The sequence below is a fragment of the Balearica regulorum genome, chromosome 2, assembly GCF_011004875.1.
Source record: "Balearica regulorum gibbericeps isolate bBalReg1 chromosome 2, bBalReg1.pri, whole genome shotgun sequence".
NCBI lineage: Eukaryota > Metazoa > Chordata > Aves > Gruiformes > Gruidae > Balearica > Balearica regulorum.
The window spans coordinates 1,201,622-1,222,114 of NC_046185.1; the positions used below are offsets into that span (position 1 = coordinate 1,201,622).

Below are 20,493 nucleotides of genomic sequence, written 5' to 3' on the forward strand. Positions count from 1 at the left end.
GTCCTCAAGGGGAGGACATGAAAAGGGAGCGTTGCAGGAAGGAAAACACACCCCACCTCATTACTGGCATGGTTGTGGCATGCAAGAACTGCTTGCTGAAAAATGCTGTCACGTGCAAAGGCTGTCTCTCACCCTCAGGCACTTGGGGACCAGCATAAAAGCCGGCCCAGCGCCTCTCTCCCTCACACACTTCTCCTGACGCCTTCTCCTACGCGGTCAACGAGGTGAGCACGAACCCCCTTCCCCTCCGTCTCCTGCCTCACCTGGCCCAGCTCTTCCAGCACGCTCGGCCCCCGGCCTCACCAGCCCTGACGCCTCCCCACCGCCACGCTCCCCACAGCCCCACACCACGCCTCCCCACTCCCTCGCCCTACTCACGCACCCCCTCCACGCACCCCCACGCCCCTACGCCTTCTCAACACCCTCTCTTCCAGGACCCCTCCACACCACAGACATGGCCTGCTACGACCTCTGCCGCCCCTGCGGACCCACCCCGCTGGCTAACAGCTGCAACGAGCCCTGTGTCAGGCAGTGCGAGGACTCCCGCGTCGTCATCCAGCCACCCGCCGTGCTCGTCACCCTGCCCGGACCCATCCTCAGCTCCTTCCCCCAGAACACCGCCGTCGGATCCTCCTCATCGGCTGCCGTGGGCAACGTCCTCAGCTCCCAGGGAGTGCCCATCTCTGGTGGCTTCGGCCTCGGCTCCGGCTTCGGAGGCCTGGGCTGCTTCGGCGGCCTAAGAGGCTGCTACCCCTGCTAAGGGCCCTCGCCACCACCCCTAACACCAGCCACCCAGACCCTGGAAGCCAAGGCATGCACTGAGGACGCACCTCCGCGCCTTCCCTGGCACATGGACCTGCCATCCACGGCTCTGCCTTGCTCAAGGCACCAAGCAAGGAAGCAGGGAAGGGGCCAGCCTGGGCTGATGCGAACACGGCCCACGGACCTTCTCCTCTCCTCCCACTTCCTTCTCTGCATAGCCTCTTCTCTTGTGTCCACTACGCTCCGTGGCAACCAACTTCTCACAAGCCAAAGCCCACCACGGACCTCCGGTGTCCCACTCCCACGCTGGGACAGGAAGACCTCGGTGCTCTGGCTGGACCTACTGCACGCAAGGCACCTCGGCTGATGACCAAGGCTGACCTCCCTTCCACCTGGTGCTTCTGCTGTTTCACTATTTTTCCCCCCTCAATAAAGTTCTCCTGCATCTCAGCCTGACATGCTTCATTGCCCGTCTTTGGACACGCGCCAGCCCCTCAACGTCCTTCTTGTAGTGAGGGGCCCAAAACTGAACACAGTATTCCAGCTGCCGCCTCAGCAGTGCCGACTACAAGGGGACGATCGCTGCCCTGGTCCTGCTGGCCGCACTGTCTCTGATACAAGCCAGCATGTCGTTGGCCTCCCGGGCACACTGCTGGCTCATATGCAGCCCGCTGGCGACCAACACCCCCAGGTCCTTTTCCACCAGGCGGCTCTCCAGCCACTCTGCCCCAAGCCCGTAGCGATGCCTGGGGTTGCTGTGACCCAAGAGCAGGACCCGGCACTCAGCCTTGTTGAGCCTCATGCAGCTAGCCTCAGCCCATTCATCCAGCCTGTCCAGATCCCTCTCTAGAGCCTGCCTACCCTCAAGCACATCAACACTCCCCACCAACTTGGTGGTGTCTGCAAACCTACTGAGGGTGCACTCGATCCCCTCCTCCAGATCATTAATGAAGCTATTCAAGAGCACTGGCCCCGCTACTGAGCCCTGAGGAACACCACTTGTGACTGACCGCCAACTGGATTTCACTCCATTCGCCACACCTCCTTGGGCTCGGCCGTCCAGCCAGTTTTTGACCCAGCAAAGCATACGCCCGTCCAAGCCATGAGCAGCCAGGTTCTCCAGGAGAAGGCTGTGGCAAACAGCGTCAAAGGCTTTAATATTGTCCAGGTAGACAACATCCACAGCCTTTCCCTCACCCTCTAAGCGGGTCACCTTGTCATAGGAGGAGATCAGGAGAGTCAAGCAGGACCTGTCTTTCACGAACCCCTGCTGACTGCGCCTGGTCACCTGGTTGTCCTGAATGTGCTGCATGGTGGCACTCAGGATGATCTGCTACTTCCCTGCTACCAAAAGTCAGACTGACCGGCCTCTAGTTCCCGCATCCTCCTGCCAGCCCTTCTTGTAGATAAGTGTCACATTTGCCAAGGTCCGGTCAACCGGGACCTCCCCGGTTAGCCAGGAGTGCCGAGAAGTGATGGAAAGTGGCTTGGTGAGCACTTCCACCAGCTCCCTCCGTCCCCTTGGGTGGATCCCATCTGGCCCCATAGACTTGTGTGTGTCTGCGTGGTGTCGCAGGTCGCTAACCATTTCTCCTTGGGTTCTGCGGGCTTCATTCTGCTCCCCGTTCCTGTCTTCCAGCTCAAGGGGCTGGGCACCGGGAGAAAAACTGGACTCAGCATTAAGAACTGAGGCAAAGAAAGACAGAAAGACAGAAAGAACGAACGAACGAACGAACGAACCTCAACTTCTTCTTCATCCTTTGTCACTCTTGTTTTCCCCTGCATCCAATAAGGGATGCAGATCCTCCTTAGCCCTCCTTTTGTTGCTATACCTATTGAAAGAAACATTGCTTTGTCTCTTCTACGGCAGTAGCCAGATAAAGTTGGAGTTGGGCTTTGGCCCTTCTCATTTTCTCCTTGCATAACCTCGACCACATCCTTGTAGTCCTCCCGAGTTGCCTGTCCCTTCTTCCACAAGGCGTAAACTCTCCTTTTTTTACACGAGTTCCAGCCAAAGCTCTCTGTTCCGCCAGGCTCGCCTTCTTCCCCGACGGCTCGTCTTTCGGCACGTGGGGACTCTATCGAACAGGGCGGGTATCTTCTGGAACCTTCCAACAGAAGCCAGCCCTCTAGCCCCCTCGCTACCAAAACCTTGCCACATAAACCCAATACAGCCAGCTACAACCTTAGGAGCCAGGGAGGCACCAAGACACCCAGAGAGCACACCCAAAGGGAAAGGCCAGGCCTTAACACAGGCTTAGCGAGCAGGGAGCGAGGGAGGGAGGGAGAGAATGCTGAGGAAGGGGCATGCCTCATGCCCAGCACACCTCCAAATCCCAGAGCAGCCTTCCAGGGCTGCGAGGGAATAGAGCCCCCTCTTCACAACGCACCCGCAAACCACCCCACATGAGTGCCGTGGGATGACCTCACTGATGACGCCCCACCTCTTCTATGCTTTGGCCGGGCCTGCCCAGGACTTTTACACGCACCTTCCATACAAATCCTCCCAAATACCTACTCTCACTTAAAAGCTGCCGCCAGGGCCAAGTGGACACGTCCTCAAGGGGAGGACATGAAAAGGGAGCGTTGCAGGAAGGAAAACACACCCCACCTCATTACTGGCATGGTTGTGGCATGCAAGAACTGCTTGCTGAAAAATGCTGTCACGTGCAAAGGCTGTCTCTCACCCTCAGGCACTTGGGGACCAGCATAAAAGCCGGCCCAGCGCCTCTCTCCCTCACACACTTCTCCTGACGCCTTCTCCTACGCGGTCAACGAGGTGAGCACGAACCCCCTTCCCCTCCGTCTCCTGCCTCACCTGGCCCAGCTCTTCCAGCACGCTCGGCCCCCGGCCTCACCAGCCCTGACGCCTCCCCACCGCCACGCTCCCCACAGCCCCACACCACGCCTCCCCACTCCCTCGCCCTACTCACGCACCCCCTCCACGCACCCCCACGCCCCTACGCCTTCTCAACACCCTCTCTTCCAGGACCCCTCCACACCACAGACATGGCCTGCTACGACCTCTGCCGCCCCTGCGGACCCACCCCGCTGGCTAACAGCTGCAACGAGCCCTGTGTCAGGCAGTGCGAGGACTCCCGCGTCGTCATCCAGCCACCCGCCGTGCTCGTCACCCTGCCCGGACCCATCCTCAGCTCCTTCCCCCAGAACACCGCCGTCGGATCCTCCTCATCGGCTGCCGTGGGCAACGTCCTCAGCTCCCAGGGAGTGCCCATCTCTGGTGGCTTCGGCCTCGGCTCCGGCTTCGGAGGCCTGGGCTGCTTCGGCGGCCTAAGAGGCTGCTACCCCTGCTAAGGGCCCTCGCCACCACCCCTAACACCAGCCACCCAGACCCTGGAAGCCAAGGCATGCACTGAGGACGCACCTCCGCGCCTTCCCTGGCACATGGACCTGCCATCCACGGCTCTGCCTTGCTCAAGGCACCAAGCAAGGAAGCAGGGAAGGGGCCAGCCTGGGCTGATGCGAACACGGCCCACGGACCTTCTCCTCTCCTCCCACTTCCTTCTCTGCATAGCCTCTTCTCTTGTGTCCACTACGCTCCGTGGCAACCAACTTCTCACAAGCCAAAGCCCACCACGGACCTCCGGTGTCCCACTCCCACGCTGGGACAGGAAGACCTCGGTGCTCTGGCTGGACCTACTGCACGCAAGGCACCTCGGCTGATGACCAAGGCTGACCTCCCTTCCACCTGGTGCTTCTGCTGTTTCACTATTTTTCCCCCCTCAATAAAGTTCTCCTGCATCTCAGCCTGACATGCTTCATTGCCCGTCTTTGGACACGCGCCAGCCCCTCAACGTCCTTCTTGTAGTGAGGGGCCCAAAACTGAACACAGTATTCCAGCTGCCGCCTCAGCAGTGCCGACTACAAGGGGACGATCGCTGCCCTAGTCCTGCTGGCCGCGCTGTCTCTGATACAAGCCAGCATGTCGTTGGCCTCCCGGGCACACTGCTGGCTCATATGCAGCCCGCTGGCGACCAACACCCCCAGGTCCTTTTCCACCAGGCGGCTCTCCAGCCACTCTGCCCCAAGCCCGTAGCGATGCCTGGGGTTGCTGTGACCCAAGCGCAGGACCCGGCACTCAGCCTTGTTGAGCCTCATGCAGCTGGCCTCAGCCCATTGATCCAGCCTGTCCAGATCCCTCTCTAGAGCCTGCCTACCCTCAAGCACATCAACACTCCCCACCAACTTGGTGGTGTCTGCAAACCTACTGAGGGTGCACTCGATCCCCTCCTCCAGATCATTAATGAAGCTATTCAAGAGCACTGGCCCCGCTACTGAGCCCTGAGGAACACCACTTATGACTGACCGCCAACTGGATTTCACTCCATTCGCCACACCTCCTTGGGCTCGGCCGTCCAGCCAGTTTTTGACCCAGCAAAGCATACGCCCGTCCAAGCCATGAGCAGCCAGGTTCTCCAGGAGAAGGCTGTGGCAAACAGCGTCAAAGGCTTTAATATTGTCCAGGTAGACAACATCCACAGCCTTTCCCTCACCCTCTAAGCGGGTCACCTTGTCATAGGAGGAGATCAGGAGAGTCAAGCAGGACCTGTCTTTCACGAACCCCTGCTGACTGCGCCTGGTCACCTGGTTGTCCTGAATGTGCTGCATGGTGGCACTCAGGATGATCTGCTACGTAAACTTCCCCGCTACCAAAGTCAGACTGACCGGCCTCTAGTTCCCGCATCCTCCTGCCAGCCCTTCTTGTAGATAAGTGTCACATTTGCCAAGGTCCGGTCAACCGGGACCTCCCCGGTTAGCCAGGAGTGCCGAGAAGTGATGGAAAGGGGCTTGGTGAGCACTTCCACCAGCTCCCTCCGTCCCCTTGGGTGGATCCCATCTGGCCCCATAGACTTGTGTGTGTCTGCGTGGTGTCGCAGGTCGCTAACCATTTCTCCTTGGGTTCTGCGGGCTTCATTCTGCTCCCCGTTCCTGTCTTCCAGCTCAAGGGGCTGGGCACCGGGAGAAAAACTGGACTCAGCATTAAGAACTGAGGCAAAGAAAGACAGAAAGAAAGAAAGAACGAACGAACGAACGAACGAACCTCAACTTCTTCTTCATCCTTTGTCACTCTTGTTTTCCCCTGCATCCAATAAAGGATGCAGATCCTCCTTAGCCCTCCTTTTGTTGCTATACCTATTGAAAGAAACATTGCTTCGTCTCTTCTACGGCAGTAGCCAGATAAAGTTGGAGTTGGGCTTTGGCCCTTCTCATTTTCTCCTTGCATAACCTCGACCACATCCTTGTAGTCCTCCCGAGTTGCCTGTCCCTTCTTCCACAAGGCGTAAACTCTCCTTTTTTTACCCCGAGTTCCAGCCAAAGCTCTCTGTTCCGCCAGGCTGGCCTTCTTCCCCGACGGCTCGTCTTTCGGCACGTGGGGACTCTATCGAACAGGGCGGGTATCTTCTGGAACCTTCCAACAGAAGCCAGCCCTCTAGCCCCCTCGCTACCAAAACCTTGCCACATAAACCCAATACAGCCAGCTACAACCTTAGGAGCCAGGGAGGCACCAAGACACCCAGAGAGCACACGCAAAGGGAAAGGCCAGGCCTTAACACAGGCTTAGCGAGCAGGGAGTGAGGGAGGGAGGGAGAGAATGCTGTGGAAGGGGCATGCCTCATGCCCAGCACACCTCCAAATCCCAGAGCAGCCTTCCAGGGCTGCGAGGGAATAAAGCCCCCTCTTCACAACGCACCCGCAAACCACCCCACATGAGTGCCGTGGGATGACCTCACTGATGACGCCCCACCTCTTCTATGCTTTGGCCGTGCCTGCCCAGGACTTTTACACGCACCTTCCATACAAATCCTCCCAAACACCTACTCTCACTTAAAAGCTGCCGCCAGGGCCAAGTGGACACGTCCTCAAGGGGAGGACATGAAAAGGGAGCGTTGCAGGAAGGAAAACACACCCCACCTCATTACTGGCATGGTTGTGGCATGCAAGAACTGCTTGCTGAAAAATGCTGTCACGTGCAAAGGCTGTCTCTCACCCTCAGGCACTTGGGGACCAGCATAAAAGCCGGCCCAGCGCCTCTCTCCCTCACACACTTCTCCTGACGCCTTCTCCTACGCGGTCAACGAGGTGAGCACGAACCCCCTTCCCCTCCGTCTCCTGCCTCACCCTGGCCCAGCTCTTCCAGCACGCTCGGCCCCCGGCCTCACCAGCCCTGACGCCTCCCCACCGCCACGCTCCCCACAGCCCCACACCACGCCTCCCCACTCCCTCGCCCTACTCACGCACCCCCTCCACGCACCCCCACGCCCCTATGCCTTCTCAACACCCTCTCTTCCAGGACCCCTCCACACCACAGACATGGCCTGCTACGACCTCTGCCGCCCCTGCGGACCCACCCCGCTGGCTAACAGCTGCAACGAGCCCTGTGTCAGGCAGTGCGAGGACTCCCGCGTCGTCATCCAGCCTACCCGCCGTGGCTCGGTCACCCTGCCCGGACCCATCCTCAGCTCCTTCCCCCAGAACACCGCCGTCGGATCCTCCTCATCGGCTGCCGTGGGCAACGTCCTCAGCTCCCAGGGAGTGCCCATCTCTGGTGGCTTCGGCCTCGGCTCCGGCTTCGGAGGCCTGGGCTGCTTCGGCGGCCTAAGAGGCTGCTACCCCTGCTAAGGGCCCTCGCCACCACCCCTAACACCAGCCACCCAGACCCTGGAAGCCAAGGCATGCACTGAGGACGCACCTCCGCGCCTTCCCTGGCACATGGACCTGCCATCCACGGCTCTGCCTTGCTCAAGGCACCAAGCAAGGAAGCAGGGAAGGGGCCAGCCTGGGCTGATGCGAACACGGCCCACGGACCTTCTCCTCTCCTCCCACTTCCTTCTCTGCATAGCCTCTTCTCTTGTGTCCACTACGCTCCGTGGCAACCAACTTCTCACAAGCCAAAGCCCACCACGGACCTCCGGTGTCCCACTCCCACGCTGGGACAGGAAGACCTCGGTGCTCTGGCTGGACCTACTGCACGCAAGGCACCTCGGCTGATGACCAAGGCTGACCTCCCTTCCACCTGGTGCTTCTGCTGTTTCACTATTTTTCCCCCCTCAATAAAGTTCTCCTGCATCTCAGCCTGACATGCTTCATTGCCCGTCTTTGGACACGCGCCAGCCCCTCAACGTCCTTCTTGTAGTGAGGGGCCCAAAACTGAACACAGTATTCCAGCTGCCGCCTCAGCAGTGCCGACTACAAGGGGACGATCGCTGCCCTAGTCCTGCTGGCCGCACTGTCTCTGATACAAGCCAGCATGTCGTTGGCCTCCCGGGCACACTGCTGGCTCATATGCAGCCCGCTGGCGACCAACACCCCCAGGTCCTTTTCCACCAGGCGGCTCTCCAGCCACTCTGCCCCAAGCCCGTAGCGATGCCTGGGGTTGCTGTGACCCAAGCGCAGGACCCGGCACTCAGCCTTGTTGAGCCTCATGCAGCTGGCCTCAGCCCATCGATCCAGCCTGTCCAGATCCCTCTCTAGAGCCTGCCTACCCTCAAGCACATCAACACTCCCCACCAACTTGGTGGTGTCTGCAAACCTACTGAGGGTGCACTCGATCCCCTCCTCCAGATCATTAATGAAGCTATTCAAGAGCACTGGCCCCGCTACTGAGCCCTGAGGAACACCACTTATGACTGACCGCCAACTGGATTTCACTCCATTCGCCACACCTCCTTGGGCTCGGCCGTCCAGCCAGTTTTTGACCCAGCAAAGCGTACGCCCGTCCAAGCCATGAGCAGCCAGGTTCTCCAGGAGAAGGCTGTGGCAAACAGCGTCAAAGGCTTTAATATTGTCCAGGTAGACAACATCCACAGCCTTTCCCTCACCCTCTAAGCGGGTCACCTTGTCATAGGAGGAGATCAGGAGAGTCAAGCAGGACCTGTCTTTCACGAACCCCTGCTGACTGCGCCTGGTCACCTGGTTGTCCTGAATGTGCTGCATGGTGGCACTCAGGATGATCTGCTACGTAAACTTCCCTGCTACCAAAGTCAGACTGACCGGCCTCTAGTTCCCGCATCCTCCTGCCAGCCCTTCTTGTAGATAAGTGTCACATTTGCCAAGGTCCGGTCAACCGGGACCTCCCCGGTTAGCCAGGAGTGCCGAGAAGTGATGGAAAGTGGCTTGGTGAGCACTTCCACCAGCTCCCTCCGTCCCCTTGGGTGGATCCCATCTGGCCCCATAGACTTGTGTGTGTCTGCGTGGTGTCGCAGGTCGCTAACCATTTCTCCTTGGGTTCTGCGGGCTTCATTCTGCTCCCCGTTCCTGTCTTCCAGCTCAAGGGGCTGGGCACCGGGAGAAAAACTGGACTCAGCATTAAGAACTGAGGCAAAGAAAGACAGAAAGAAAGAAAGAAAGAACGAACGAACGAACAAACGAACCTCAACTTCTTCTTCATCCTTTGTCACTCTTGTTTTCCCCTGCATCCAATAAAGGATGCAGATCCTCCTTAGCCCTCCTTTTGTTGCTATACCTATTGAAAGAAACATTGCTTTGTCTCTTCTACGGCAGTAGCCAGATAAAGTTGGAGTTGGGCTTTGGCCCTTCTCATTTTCTCCTTGCATAACCTCGACCACATCCTTGTAGTCCTCCCGAGTTGCCTGTCCCTTCTTCCACAAGGTGTAAACTCTCCTTTTTTTACCCTGAGTTCCAGCCAAAGCTCTCTGTTCCGCCAGGCTGGCCTTCTTCCCCGACGGCTCGTCTTTCGGCACGTGGGGACTCTATCGAACAGGGCGGGTATCTTCTGGAACCTTCCAACAGAAGCCAGCCCTCTAGCCCCCTCGCTACCAAAACCTTGCCACATAAACCCAATACAGCCAGCTACAACCTTAGGAGCCAGGGAGGCACCAAGACACCCAGAGAGCACACCCAAAGGGAAAGGCCAGGCCTTAACACAGGCTTAGCGAGCAGGGAGCGAGGGAGGGAGGGAGAGAATGCTGTGGAAGGGGCATGCCTCATGCCCAGCACACCTCCAAATCCCAGAGCAGCCTTCCAGGGCTGCGAGGGAATAGAGCCCCCTCTTCACAACGCACCCGCAAACCACCCCACATGAGTGCCGTGGGATGACCTCACTGATGACGCCCCACCTCTTCTATGCTTTGGCCGGGCCTGCCCAGGACTTTTACACGCACCTTCCATACAAATCCTCCCAAATACCTACTCTCACTTAAAAGCTGCCGCCAGGGCCAAGTGGACACGTCCTCAAGGGGAGGACATGAAAAGGGAGCGTTGCAGGAAGGAAAACACACCCCACCTCATTACTGGCATGGTTGTGGCATGCAAGAACTGCTTGCTGAAAAATGCTGTCACGTGCAAAGGCTGTCTCTCACCCTCAGGCACTTGGGGACCAGCATAAAAGCCGGCCCAGCGCCTCTCTCCCTCACACACTTCTCCTGACGCCTTCTCCTACGCGGTCAACGAGGTGAGCACGAACCCCCTTCCCCTCCGTCTCCTGCCTCACCCGGCCCAGCTCTTCCAGCACGCTCGGCCCCCGGCCTCACCAGCCCTGACGCCTCCCCACCGCCACGCTCCCCACAGCCCCACACCACGCCTCCCCACTCCCTCGCCCTACTCACGCACCCCCTCCACGCACCCCCACGCCCCTACGCCTTCTCAACACCCTCTCTTCCAGGACCCCTCCACACCACAGACATGGCCTGCTACGACCTCTGCCGCCCCTGCGGACCCACCCCGCTGGCTAACAGCTGCAACGAGCCCTGTGTCAGGCAGTGCGAGGACTCCCGCGTCGTCATCCAGCCACCCGCCGTGCTCGTCACCCTGCCCGGACCCATCCTCAGCTCCTTCCCCCAGAACACCGCCGTCGGATCCTCCTCATCGGCTGCCGTGGGCAACGTCCTCAGCTCCCAGGGAGTGCCCATCTCTGGTGGCTTCGGCCTCGGCTCCGGCTTCGGAGGCCTGGGCTGCTTCGGCGGCCTAAGAGGCTGCTACCCCTGCTAAGGGCCCTCGCCACCACCCCTAACACCAGCCACCCAGACCCTGGAAGCCAAGGCATGCACTGAGGACGCACCTCCGCGCCTTCCCTGGCACATGGACCTGCCATCCACGGCTCTGCCTTGCTCAAGGCACCAAGCAAGGAAGCAGGGAAGGGGCCAGCCTGGGCTGATGCGAACACGGCCCACGGACCTTCTCCTCTCCTCCCACTTCCTTCTCTGCATAGCCTCTTCTCTTGTGTCCACTACGCTCCGTGGCAACCAACTTCTCACAAGCCAAAGCCCACCACGGACCTCCGGTGTCCCACTCCCACGCTGGGACAGGAAGACCTCGGTGCTCTGGCTGGACCTACTGCACGCAAGGCACCTCGGCTGATGACCAAGGCTGACCTCCCTTCCACCTGGTGCTTCTGCTGTTTCACTATTTTTCCCCCCTCAATAAAGTTCTCCTGCATCTCAGCCTGACATGCTTCATTGCCCGTCTTTGGACACGCGCCAGCCCCTCAACGTCCTTCTTGTAGTGAGGGGCCCAAAACTGAACACAGTATTCCAGCTGCCGCCTCAGCAGTGCCGACTACAAGGGGACGATCGCTGCCCTAGTCCTGCTGGCCGCACTGTCTCTGATACAAGCCAGCATGTCGTTGGCCTCCCGGGCACACTGCTGGCTCATATGCAGCCCGCTGGCGACCAACACCCCCAGGTCCTTTTCCACCAGGCGGCTCTCCAGCCACTCTGCCCCAAGCCCGTAGCGATGCCTGGGGTTGCTGTGACCCAAGCGCAGGACCCGGCACTCAGCCTTGTTGAGCCTCATGCAGCTGGCCTCAGCCCATCGATCCAGCCTGTCCAGATCCCTCTCTAGAGCCTGCCTACCCTCAAGCACATCAACACTCCCCACCAACTTGGTGGTGTCTGCAAACCTACTGAGGGTGCACTCGATCCCCTCCTCCAGATCATTAATGAAGCTATTCAAGAGCACTGGCCCCGCTACTGAGCCCTGAGGAACACCACTTATGACTGACCCCCAACTGGATTTCACTCCATTCGCCACACCTCCTTGGGCTCGGCCGTCCAGCCAGTTTTTGACCCAGCAAAGCATACGCCCGTCCAAGCCATGAGCAGCCAGGTTCTCCAGGAGAAGGCTGTGGCAAACAGCGTCAAAGGCTTTAATATTGTCCAGGTAGACAACATCCACAGCCTTTCCCTCACCCTCTAAGCGGGTCACCTTGTCATAGGAGGAGATCAGGAGAGTCAAGCAGGACCTGTCTTTCACGAACCCCTGCTGACTGCGCCTGGTCACCTGGTTGTCCTGAATGTGCTGCATGGTGGCACTCAGGATGATCTGCTACGTAAACTTCCCTGCTACCAAAGTCAGACTGACCGGCCTCTAGTTCCCGCATCCTCCTGCCAGCCCTTCTTGTAGATAAGTGTCACATTTGCCAAGGTCCGGTCAACCGGGACCTCCCCGGTTAGCCAGGAGTGCCGAGAAGTGATGGAAAGGGGCTTGGGGAGCACTTCCACCAGCTCCCTCCGTCCCCTTGGGTGGATCCCATCTGGCCCCATAGACTTGTGTGTGTCTGCGTGGTGTCGCAGGTCGCTAACCATTTCTCCTTGGGTTCTGCGGGCTTCATTCTGCTCCCCGTTCCTGTCTTCCAGCTCAAGGGGCTGGGCACCGGGAGAAAAACTGGACTCAGCATTAAGAACTGAGGCAAAGAAAGACAGAAAGACAGAAAGACAGAAAGAACGAACGAACGAACGAACCTCAACTTCTTCTTCATCCTTTGTCACTCTTGTTTTCCCCTGCATCCAATAAGGGATGCAGATCCTCCTTAGCCCTCCTTTTGTTGCTATACCTATTGAAAGAAACATTGCTTTGTCTCTTCTACGGCAGTAGCCAGATAAAGTTGGAGTTGGGCTTTGGCCCTTCTCATTTTCTCCTTGCATAACCTCGACCACATCCTTGTAGTCCTCCCGAGTTGCCTGTCCCTTCTTCCACAAGGCGTAAACTCTCCTTTTTTTACACCTGAGTTCCAGCCAAAGCTCTCTGTTCCGCCAGGCTGGCCTTCTTCCCCGACGGCTCGTCTTTCGGCACATGGGGACTCTATCGAACAGGGCGGGTATCTTCTGGAACCTTCCAACAGAAGCCAGCCCTCTAGCCCCCTCGCTACCAAAACCTTGCCACATAAACCCAATACAGCCAGCTACAACCTTAGGAGCCAGGGAGGCACCAAGACACCCAGAGAGCACACCCAAAGGGAAAGGCCAGGCCTTAACACAGGCTTAGCGAGCAGGGAGCGAGGGAGGGAGGGAGAGAATGCTGAGGAAGGGGCATGCCTCATGCCCAGCACACCTCCAAATCCCAGAGCAGCCTTCCAGGGCTGCGAGGGAATAGAGCCCCCTCTTCACAACGCACCCGCAAACCACCCCACATGAGTGCCGTGGGATGACCTCACTGATGACGCCCCACCTCTTCTATGCTTTGGCCGTGCCTGCCCAGGACTTTTACACGCACCTTCCATACAAATCCTCCCAAATACCTACTCTCACTTAAAAGCTGCCGCCAGGGCCAAGTGGACACGTCCTCAAGGGGAGGACATGAAAAGGGAGCGTTGCAGGAAGGAAAACACACCCCACCTCATTACTGGCATGGTTGTGGCATGCAAGAACTGCTTGCTGAAAAATGCTGTCACGTGCAAAGGCTGTCTCTCACCCTCAGGCACTTGGGGACCAGCATAAAAGCCGGCCCAGCGCCTCTCTCCCTCACACACTTCTCCTGACGCCTTCTCCTACGCGGTCAACGAGGTGAGCACGAACCCCCTTCCCCTCCGTCTCCTGCCTCACCCGGCCCAGCTCTTCCAGCACGCTCGGCCCCCGGCCTCACCAGCCCTGACGCCTCCCCACCGCCACGCTCCCCACAGCCCCACACCACGCCTCCCCACTCCCTCGCCCTACTCACGCACCCCCTCCACGCACCCCCACGCCCCTACGCCTTCTCAACACCCTCTCTTCCAGGACCCCTCCACACCACAGACATGGCCTGCTACGACCTCTGCCGCCCCTGCGGACCCACCCCGCTGGCTAACAGCTGCAACGAGCCCTGTGTCAGGCAGTGCGAGGACTCCCGCGTCGTCATCCAGCCACCCGCCGTGCTCGTCACCCTGCCCGGACCCATCCTCAGCTCCTTCCCCCAGAACACCGCCGTCGGATCCTCCTCATCGGCTGCCGTGGGCAACGTCCTCAGCTCCCAGGGAGTGCCCATCTCTGGTGGCTTCGGCCTCGGCTCCGGCTTCGGAGGCCTGGGCTGCTTCGGCGGCCTAAGAGGCTGCTACCCCTGCTAAGGGCCCTCGCCACCACCCCTAACACCAGCCACCCAGACCCTGGAAGCCAAGGCATGCACTGAGGACGCACCTCCGCGCCTTCCCTGGCACATGGACCTGCCATCCACGGCTCTGCCTTGCTCAAGGCACCAAGCAAGGAAGCAGGGAAGGGGCCAGCCTGGGCTGATGCGAACACGGCCCACGGACCTTCTCCTCTCCTCCCACTTCCTTCTCTGCATAGCCTCTTCTCTTGTGTCCACTACGCTCCGTGGCAACCAACTTCTCACAAGCCAAAGCCCACCACGGACCTCCGGTGTCCCACTCCCACGCTGGGACAGGAAGACCTCGGTGCTCTGGCTGGACCTACTGCACGCAAGGCACCTCGGCTGATGACCAAGGCTGACCTCCCTTCCACCTGGTGCTTCTGCTGTTTCACTATTTTTCCCCCCTCAATAAAGTTCTCCTGCATCTCAGCCTGACATGCTTCATTGCCCGTCTTTGGACACGCGCCAGCCCCTCAACGTCCTTCTTGTAGTGAGGGGCCCAAAACTGAACACAGTATTCCAGCTGCCGCCTCAGCAGTGCCGACTACAAGGGGACGATCGCTGCCCTAGTCCTGCTGGCCACACTGTCTCTGATACAAGCCAGCATGTCGTTGGCCTCCCGGGCACACTGCTGGCTCATATGCAGCCCGCTGGCGACCAACACCCCCAGGTCCTTTTCCACCAGGCGGCTCTCCAGCCACGCTGCCCCAAGCCCGTAGCGATGCCTGGGGTTGCTGTGACCCAAGCGCAGGACCCGGCACTCAGCCTTGTTGAGCCTCATGCAGCTGGCCTCAGCCCATCGATCCAGCCTGTCCAGATCCCTCTCTAGAGCCTGCCTACCCTCAAGCACATCAACACTCCCCACCAACTTGGTGGTGTCTGCAAACCTACTGAGGGTGCACTCGATCCCCTCCTCCAGATCATTAATGAAGCTATTCAAGAGCACTGGCCCCGCTACTGAGCCCTGAGGAACACCACTTATGACTGACCGCCAACTGGATTTCACTCCATTCGCCACACCTCCTTGGGCTCGGCCGTCCAGCCAGGTTTTGACCCAGCAAAGCGTACGCCCGTCCAAGCCATGAGCAGCCAGGTTCTCCAGGAGAAGGCTGTGGCAAACAGCGTCAAAGGCTTTAATATTGTCCAGGTAGACAACATCCACAGCCTTTCCCTCACCCTCTAAGCGGGTCACCTTGTCATAGGAGGAGATCAGGAGAGTCAAGCAGGACCTGTCTTTCACGAACCCCTGCTGACTGCGCCTGGTCACCTGGTTGTCCTGAACGTGCTGCATGGTGGCACTCAGGATGATCTGCTACGTAAACTTCCCCGCTACCAAAGTCAGACTGACCGGCCTCTAGTTCCCGCATCCTCCTGCCAGCCCTTCTTGTAGATAAGTGTCACATTTGCCAAGGTCCGGTCAACCGGGACCTCCCCGGTTAGCCAGGACTGCCGAGAAGTGATGGAAAGGGGCTTGGGGAGCACTTCCACCAGCTCCCTCCGTCCCCTTGGGTGGATCCCATCTGGCCCCATAGACTTGTGTGTGTCTGCGTGGTGTCGCAGGTCGCTAACCATTTCTCCTTGGGTTCTGCGGGCTTCATTCTGCTCCCCGTTCCTGTCTTCCAGCTCAAGGGGCTGGGCACCGGGAGAAAAACTGGACTCAGCATTAAGAACTGAGGCAAAGAAAGACAGAAAGACAGAAAGACAGAAAGACAGAAAGAAAGAACGAACCTCAACTTCTTCTTCATCCTTTGTCACTCTTGTTTTCCCCTGCATCCAATAAAGGATGCAGATCCTCCTTAGCCCTCCTTTTGTTGCTATACCTATTGAAAGAAACATTGCTTTGTCTCTTCTACGGCAGTAGCCAGATAAAGTTGGAGTTGGGCTTTGGCCCTTCTCATTTTCTCCTTGCATAACCTCGACCACATCCTTGTAGTCCTCCCGAGTTGCCTGTCCCTTCTTCCACAAGGCGTAAACTCTCCTTTTTTTACCCTGAGTTCCAGCCAAAGCTCTCTGTTCCGCCAGGCTGGCCTTCTTCCCCGACGGCTCGTCTTTCGGCACGTGGGGACTCTATCGAACAGGGCGGGTATCTTCTGGAACCTTCCAACAGAAGCCAGCCCTCTAGCCCCCTCGCTACCAAAACCTTGCCACATAAACCCAATACAGCCAGCTACAACCTTAGGAGCCAGGGAGGCACCAAGACACCCAGAGAGCACACCCAAAGGGAAAGGCCAGGCCTTAACACAGGCTTAGCGAGCAGGGAGCGAGGGAGGGAGGGAGAGAATGCTGTGGAAGGGGCATGCCTCATGCCCAGCACACCTCCAAATCCCAGAGCAGCCTTCCAGGGCTGCGAGGGAATAGAGCCCCCTCTTCACAACGCACCCGCAAACCACCCCACATGAGTGCCGTGGGATGACCTCACTGATGACGCCCCACCTCTTCTATGCTTTGGCCGTGCCTGCCCAGGACTTTTACACGCACCTTCCATACAAATCCTCCCAAATACCTACTCTCACTTAAAAGCTGCCGCCAGGGCCAAGTGGACACGTCCTCAAGGGGAGGACATGAAAAGGGAGCGTTGCAGGAAGGAAAACACACCCCACCTCATTACTGGCATGGTTGTGGCATGCAAGAACTGCTTGCTGAAAAATGCTGTCACGTGCAAAGGCTGTCTCTCACCCTCAGGCACTTGGGGACCAGCATAAAAGCCGGCCCAGCGCCTCTCTCCCTCACACACTTCTCCTGACGCCTTCTCCTACGCGGTCAACGAGGTGAGCACGAACCCCCTTCCCCTCCGTCTCCTGCCTCACCCGGCCCAGCTCTTCCAGCACGCTCGGCCCCCGGCCTCACCAGCCCTGACGCCTCCCCACCGCCACGCTCCCCACAGCCCCACACCACGCCTCCCCACTCCCTCGCCCTACTCACGCACCCCCTCCACGCACCCCCACGCCCCTACGCCTTCTCAACACCCTCTCTTCCAGGACCCCTCCACACCACAGACATGGCCTGCTACGACCTCTGCCGCCCCTGCGGACCCACCCCGCTGGCTAACAGCTGCAACGAGCCCTGTGTCAGGCAGTGCGAGGACTCCCGCGTCGTCATCCAGCCTTCCACCGTGGTGGTCACCCTGCCCGGACCCATCCTCAGCTCCTTCCCCCAGAACACCGCCGTCGGATCCTCCTCATCGGCTGCCGTGGGCAACGTCCTCAGCTCCCAGGGAGTGCCCATCTCTGGTGGCTTCGGCCTCGGCTCCGGCTTCGGAGGCCTGGGCTGCTTCGGCGGCCTAAGAGGCTGCTACCCCTGCTAAGGGCCCTCGCCACCACCCCTAACACCAGCCACCCAGACCCTGGAAGCCAAGGCATGCACTGAGGACGCACCTCCGCGCCTTCCCTGGCACATGGACCTGCCATCCACGGCTCTGCCTTGCTCAAGGCACCAAGCAAGGAAGCAGGGAAGGGGCCAGCCTGGGCTGATGCGAACACGGCCCACGGACCTTCTCCTCTCCTCCCACTTCCTTCTCTGCATAGCCTCTTCTCTTGTGTCCACTACGCTCCGTGGCAACCAACTTCTCACAAGCCAAAGCCCACCACGGACCTCCGGTGTCCCACTCCCACGCTGGGACAGGAAGACCTCGGTGCTCTGGCTGGACCTACTGCACGCAAGGCACCTCGGCTGATGACCAAGGCTGACCTCCCTTCCACCTGGTGCTTCTGCTGTTTCACTATTTTTCCCCCCTCAATAAAGTTCTCCTGCATCTCAGCCTGACATGCTTCATTGCCCGTCTTTGGACACGCGCCAGCCCCTCAACGTCCTTCTTGTAGTGAGGGGCCCAAAACTGAACACAGTATTCCAGCTGCCGCCTCAGCAGTGCCGACTACAAGGGGACGATCGCTGCCCTAGTCCTGCTGGCCGCACTGTCTCTGATACAAGCCAGCATGTCGTTGGCCTCCCGGGCACACTGCTGGCTCATATGCAGCCCGCTGGCGACCAACACCCCCAGGTCCTTTTCCACCAGGCGGCTCTCCAGCCACGCTGCCCCAAGCCCGTAGCGATGCCTGGGGTTGCCGTGACCCAAGCGCAGGACCCGGCACTCAGCCTTGTTGAGCCTCATGCAGCTGGCCTCAGCCCATTCATCCAGCCTGTCCAGATCCCTCTCTAGAGCCTGCCTACCCTCAAGCACATCAACACTCCCCACCAACTTGGTGGTGTCTGCAAACCTACTGAGGGTGCACTCAACCCCCTCCTCCAGATCATTAATGAAGCTATTCAAGAGCACTGGCCCCGCTACTGAGCCCTGAGGAACACCACTTATGACTGACCGCCAACTGGATTTCACTCCATTCGCCACACCTCCTTGGGCTCGGCCGTCCAGCCAGTTTTTGACCCAGCAAAGCGTACGCCCGTCCAAGCCATGAGCAGCCAGGTTCTCCAGGAGAAGGCTGTGGCAAACAGCGTCAAAGGCTTTAATATTGTCCAGGTAGACAACATCCACAGCCTTTCCCTCACCCTCTAAGCGGGTCACCTTGTCATAGGAGGAGATCAGGAGAGTCAAGCAGGACCTGTCTTTCACGAACCCCTGCTGACTGCGCCTGGTCACCTGGTTGTCCTGAACGTGCTGCATGGTGGCACTCAGGATGATCTGCTACGTAAACTTCCCCTGCTACCAAAGTCAGACTGACCGGCCTCTAGTTCCCGCATCCTCCTGCCAGCCCTTCTTGTAGATAAGTGTCACATTTGCCAAGGTCCGGTCAACCGGGACCTCCCCGGTTAGCCAGGAGTGCCGAGAAGTGATGGAAAGGGGCTTGGGGAGCACTTCCACCAGCTCCCTCCGTCCCCTTGGGTGGATCCCATCTGGCCCCATAGACTTGTGTGTGTCTGCGTGGTGTCGCAGGTCGCTAACCATTTCTCCTTGGGTTCTGCGGGCTTCATTCTGCTCCCCGTTCCTGTCTTCCAGCTCAAGGGGCTGGGCACCGGGAGAAAAACTGGACTCAGCATTAAGAACTGAGGCAAAGAAAGACAGAAAGACAGAAAGACAGAAAGAACGAACGAACGAACGAACCTCAACTTCTTCTTCATCCTTTGTCACTCTTGTTTTCCCCTGCATCCAATAAAGGATGCAGATCCTCCTTAGCCCTCCTTTTGTTGCTATACCTATTGAAAGAAACATTGCTTCGTCTCTTCTACGGCAGTAGCCAGATAAAGTTGGAGTTGGGCTTTGGCCCTTCTCATTTTCTCCTTGCATAACCTCGACCACATCCTTGTAGTCCTCCCGAGTTGCCTGTCCCTTCTTCCACAAGGCGTAAACTCTCCTTTTTTTACCCTGAGTTCCAGCCAAAGCTCTCTGTTCCGCCAGGCTGGCCTTCTTCCCCGACGGCTCGTCTTTCGGCACGTGGGGACTCTATCGAACAGGGCGGGTATCTTCTGGAACCTTCCAACAGAAGCCAGCCCTCTAGCCCCCTCGCTACCAAAACCTTGCCACATAAACCCAATACAGCCAGCTACAACCTTAGGAGCCAGGGAGGCACCAAGACACCCAGAGAGCACACCCAAAGGGAAAGGCCAGGCCTTAACACAGGCTTAGCGAGCAGGGAGCGAGGGAGGGAGGGAGAGAATGCTGAGGAAGGGGCATGCCTCATGCCCAGCACACCTCCAAATCCCAGAGCAGCCTTCCAGGGCTGCGAGGGAATAGAGCCCCCTCTTCACAACGCACCCGCAAACCACCCCACATGAGTGCCGTGGGATGACCTCACTGATGACGCCCCACCTCTTCTATGCTTTGGCCGTGCCTGCCCAGGACTTTTACACGCACCTTCCATACAAATCCTCCCAAATACCTACTCTCACTTAAAAGCTGCCGCCAGGGCCAAGTGGACACGTCCTCAAGGGGAGGACATGAAAAGGGAGCGTTGCAGGAAGGAAAACACACCCCACCTCATTACTGGCATGGTTGTGGCATGCAAGAACTGCTTGCTGAAAAATGCTGTCACGTGCAAAGGCTGTCTCTCACCCTCAGGCACTTGGGGACCAGCATAAAAGCCGGCCCAGCGCCTCTCTCCCTCACACACTTCTCCTGATGCCTTCTCCTACGCTGGTCAACGAGGTGAGCACGAACCCCCTTCCCCTCCGTCTCCTGCCTCACCTGGCCCAGCTCTTCCAGCACGCTCGGCCCCCGGCCTCACCAGCCCTGACGCCTCCCCACCGCCACGCTCCCCACAGCCCCACACCACGCCTCCCCACTCCCTCGCCCTACTCACGCACCCCCTCCACGCACCCCCACGCCCCTACGCCTTCTCAACACCCTCTCTTCCAGGACCCCTCCACACCACAGACATGGCCTGCTACGACCTCTGCCGCCCCTGCGGACCCACCCCGCTGGCTAACAGCTGCAACGAGCCCTGTGTCAGGCAGTGCGAG

General features: G+C 58.9%; 6 protein-coding genes across 6 annotated transcripts; all 6 read left to right on the plus strand.

The window, feature by feature from the left end:
* Nucleotides 1–454: 454 nt before the first annotated feature.
* Nucleotides 455–760, plus strand: LOC142600696 (feather keratin-like). The gene has a single exon (XM_075747073.1). The coding sequence runs from the start codon at nt 455–457 to the stop codon at nt 758–760; it is 306 nt and encodes a 101-aa protein (XP_075603188.1).
* A 3,011-nt stretch (nt 761–3,771) lies between these two features.
* LOC142600697 (feather keratin-like) lies at nt 3,772–4,077 on the plus strand. The gene has a single exon (XM_075747074.1). The coding sequence runs from the start codon at nt 3,772–3,774 to the stop codon at nt 4,075–4,077; it is 306 nt and encodes a 101-aa protein (XP_075603189.1).
* Nucleotides 4,078–7,095: 3,018 nt separating this feature from the next.
* Nucleotides 7,096–7,404, plus strand: LOC142600698 (feather keratin-like). The gene has a single exon (XM_075747075.1). It carries the CDS (start codon nt 7,096–7,098, stop codon nt 7,402–7,404), a length of 309 nt encoding a protein of 102 aa, XP_075603190.1.
* A 3,021-nt stretch (nt 7,405–10,425) lies between these two features.
* LOC142600699 (feather keratin-like) lies at nt 10,426–10,731 on the plus strand. Its single transcript, XM_075747076.1, has one exon. It carries the CDS (start codon nt 10,426–10,428, stop codon nt 10,729–10,731), a length of 306 nt encoding a protein of 101 aa, XP_075603191.1.
* A 3,022-nt stretch (nt 10,732–13,753) lies between these two features.
* On the plus strand, nt 13,754–14,059 carry LOC142600700 (feather keratin-like). Its single transcript, XM_075747077.1, has one exon. It carries the CDS (start codon nt 13,754–13,756, stop codon nt 14,057–14,059), a length of 306 nt encoding a protein of 101 aa, XP_075603192.1.
* A 3,021-nt stretch (nt 14,060–17,080) lies between these two features.
* Nucleotides 17,081–17,386, plus strand: LOC142600701 (feather keratin-like). Its single transcript, XM_075747078.1, has one exon. The coding sequence runs from the start codon at nt 17,081–17,083 to the stop codon at nt 17,384–17,386; it is 306 nt and encodes a 101-aa protein (XP_075603193.1).
* The last annotated feature ends 3,107 nt before the right edge of the window (nt 17,387–20,493 follow it).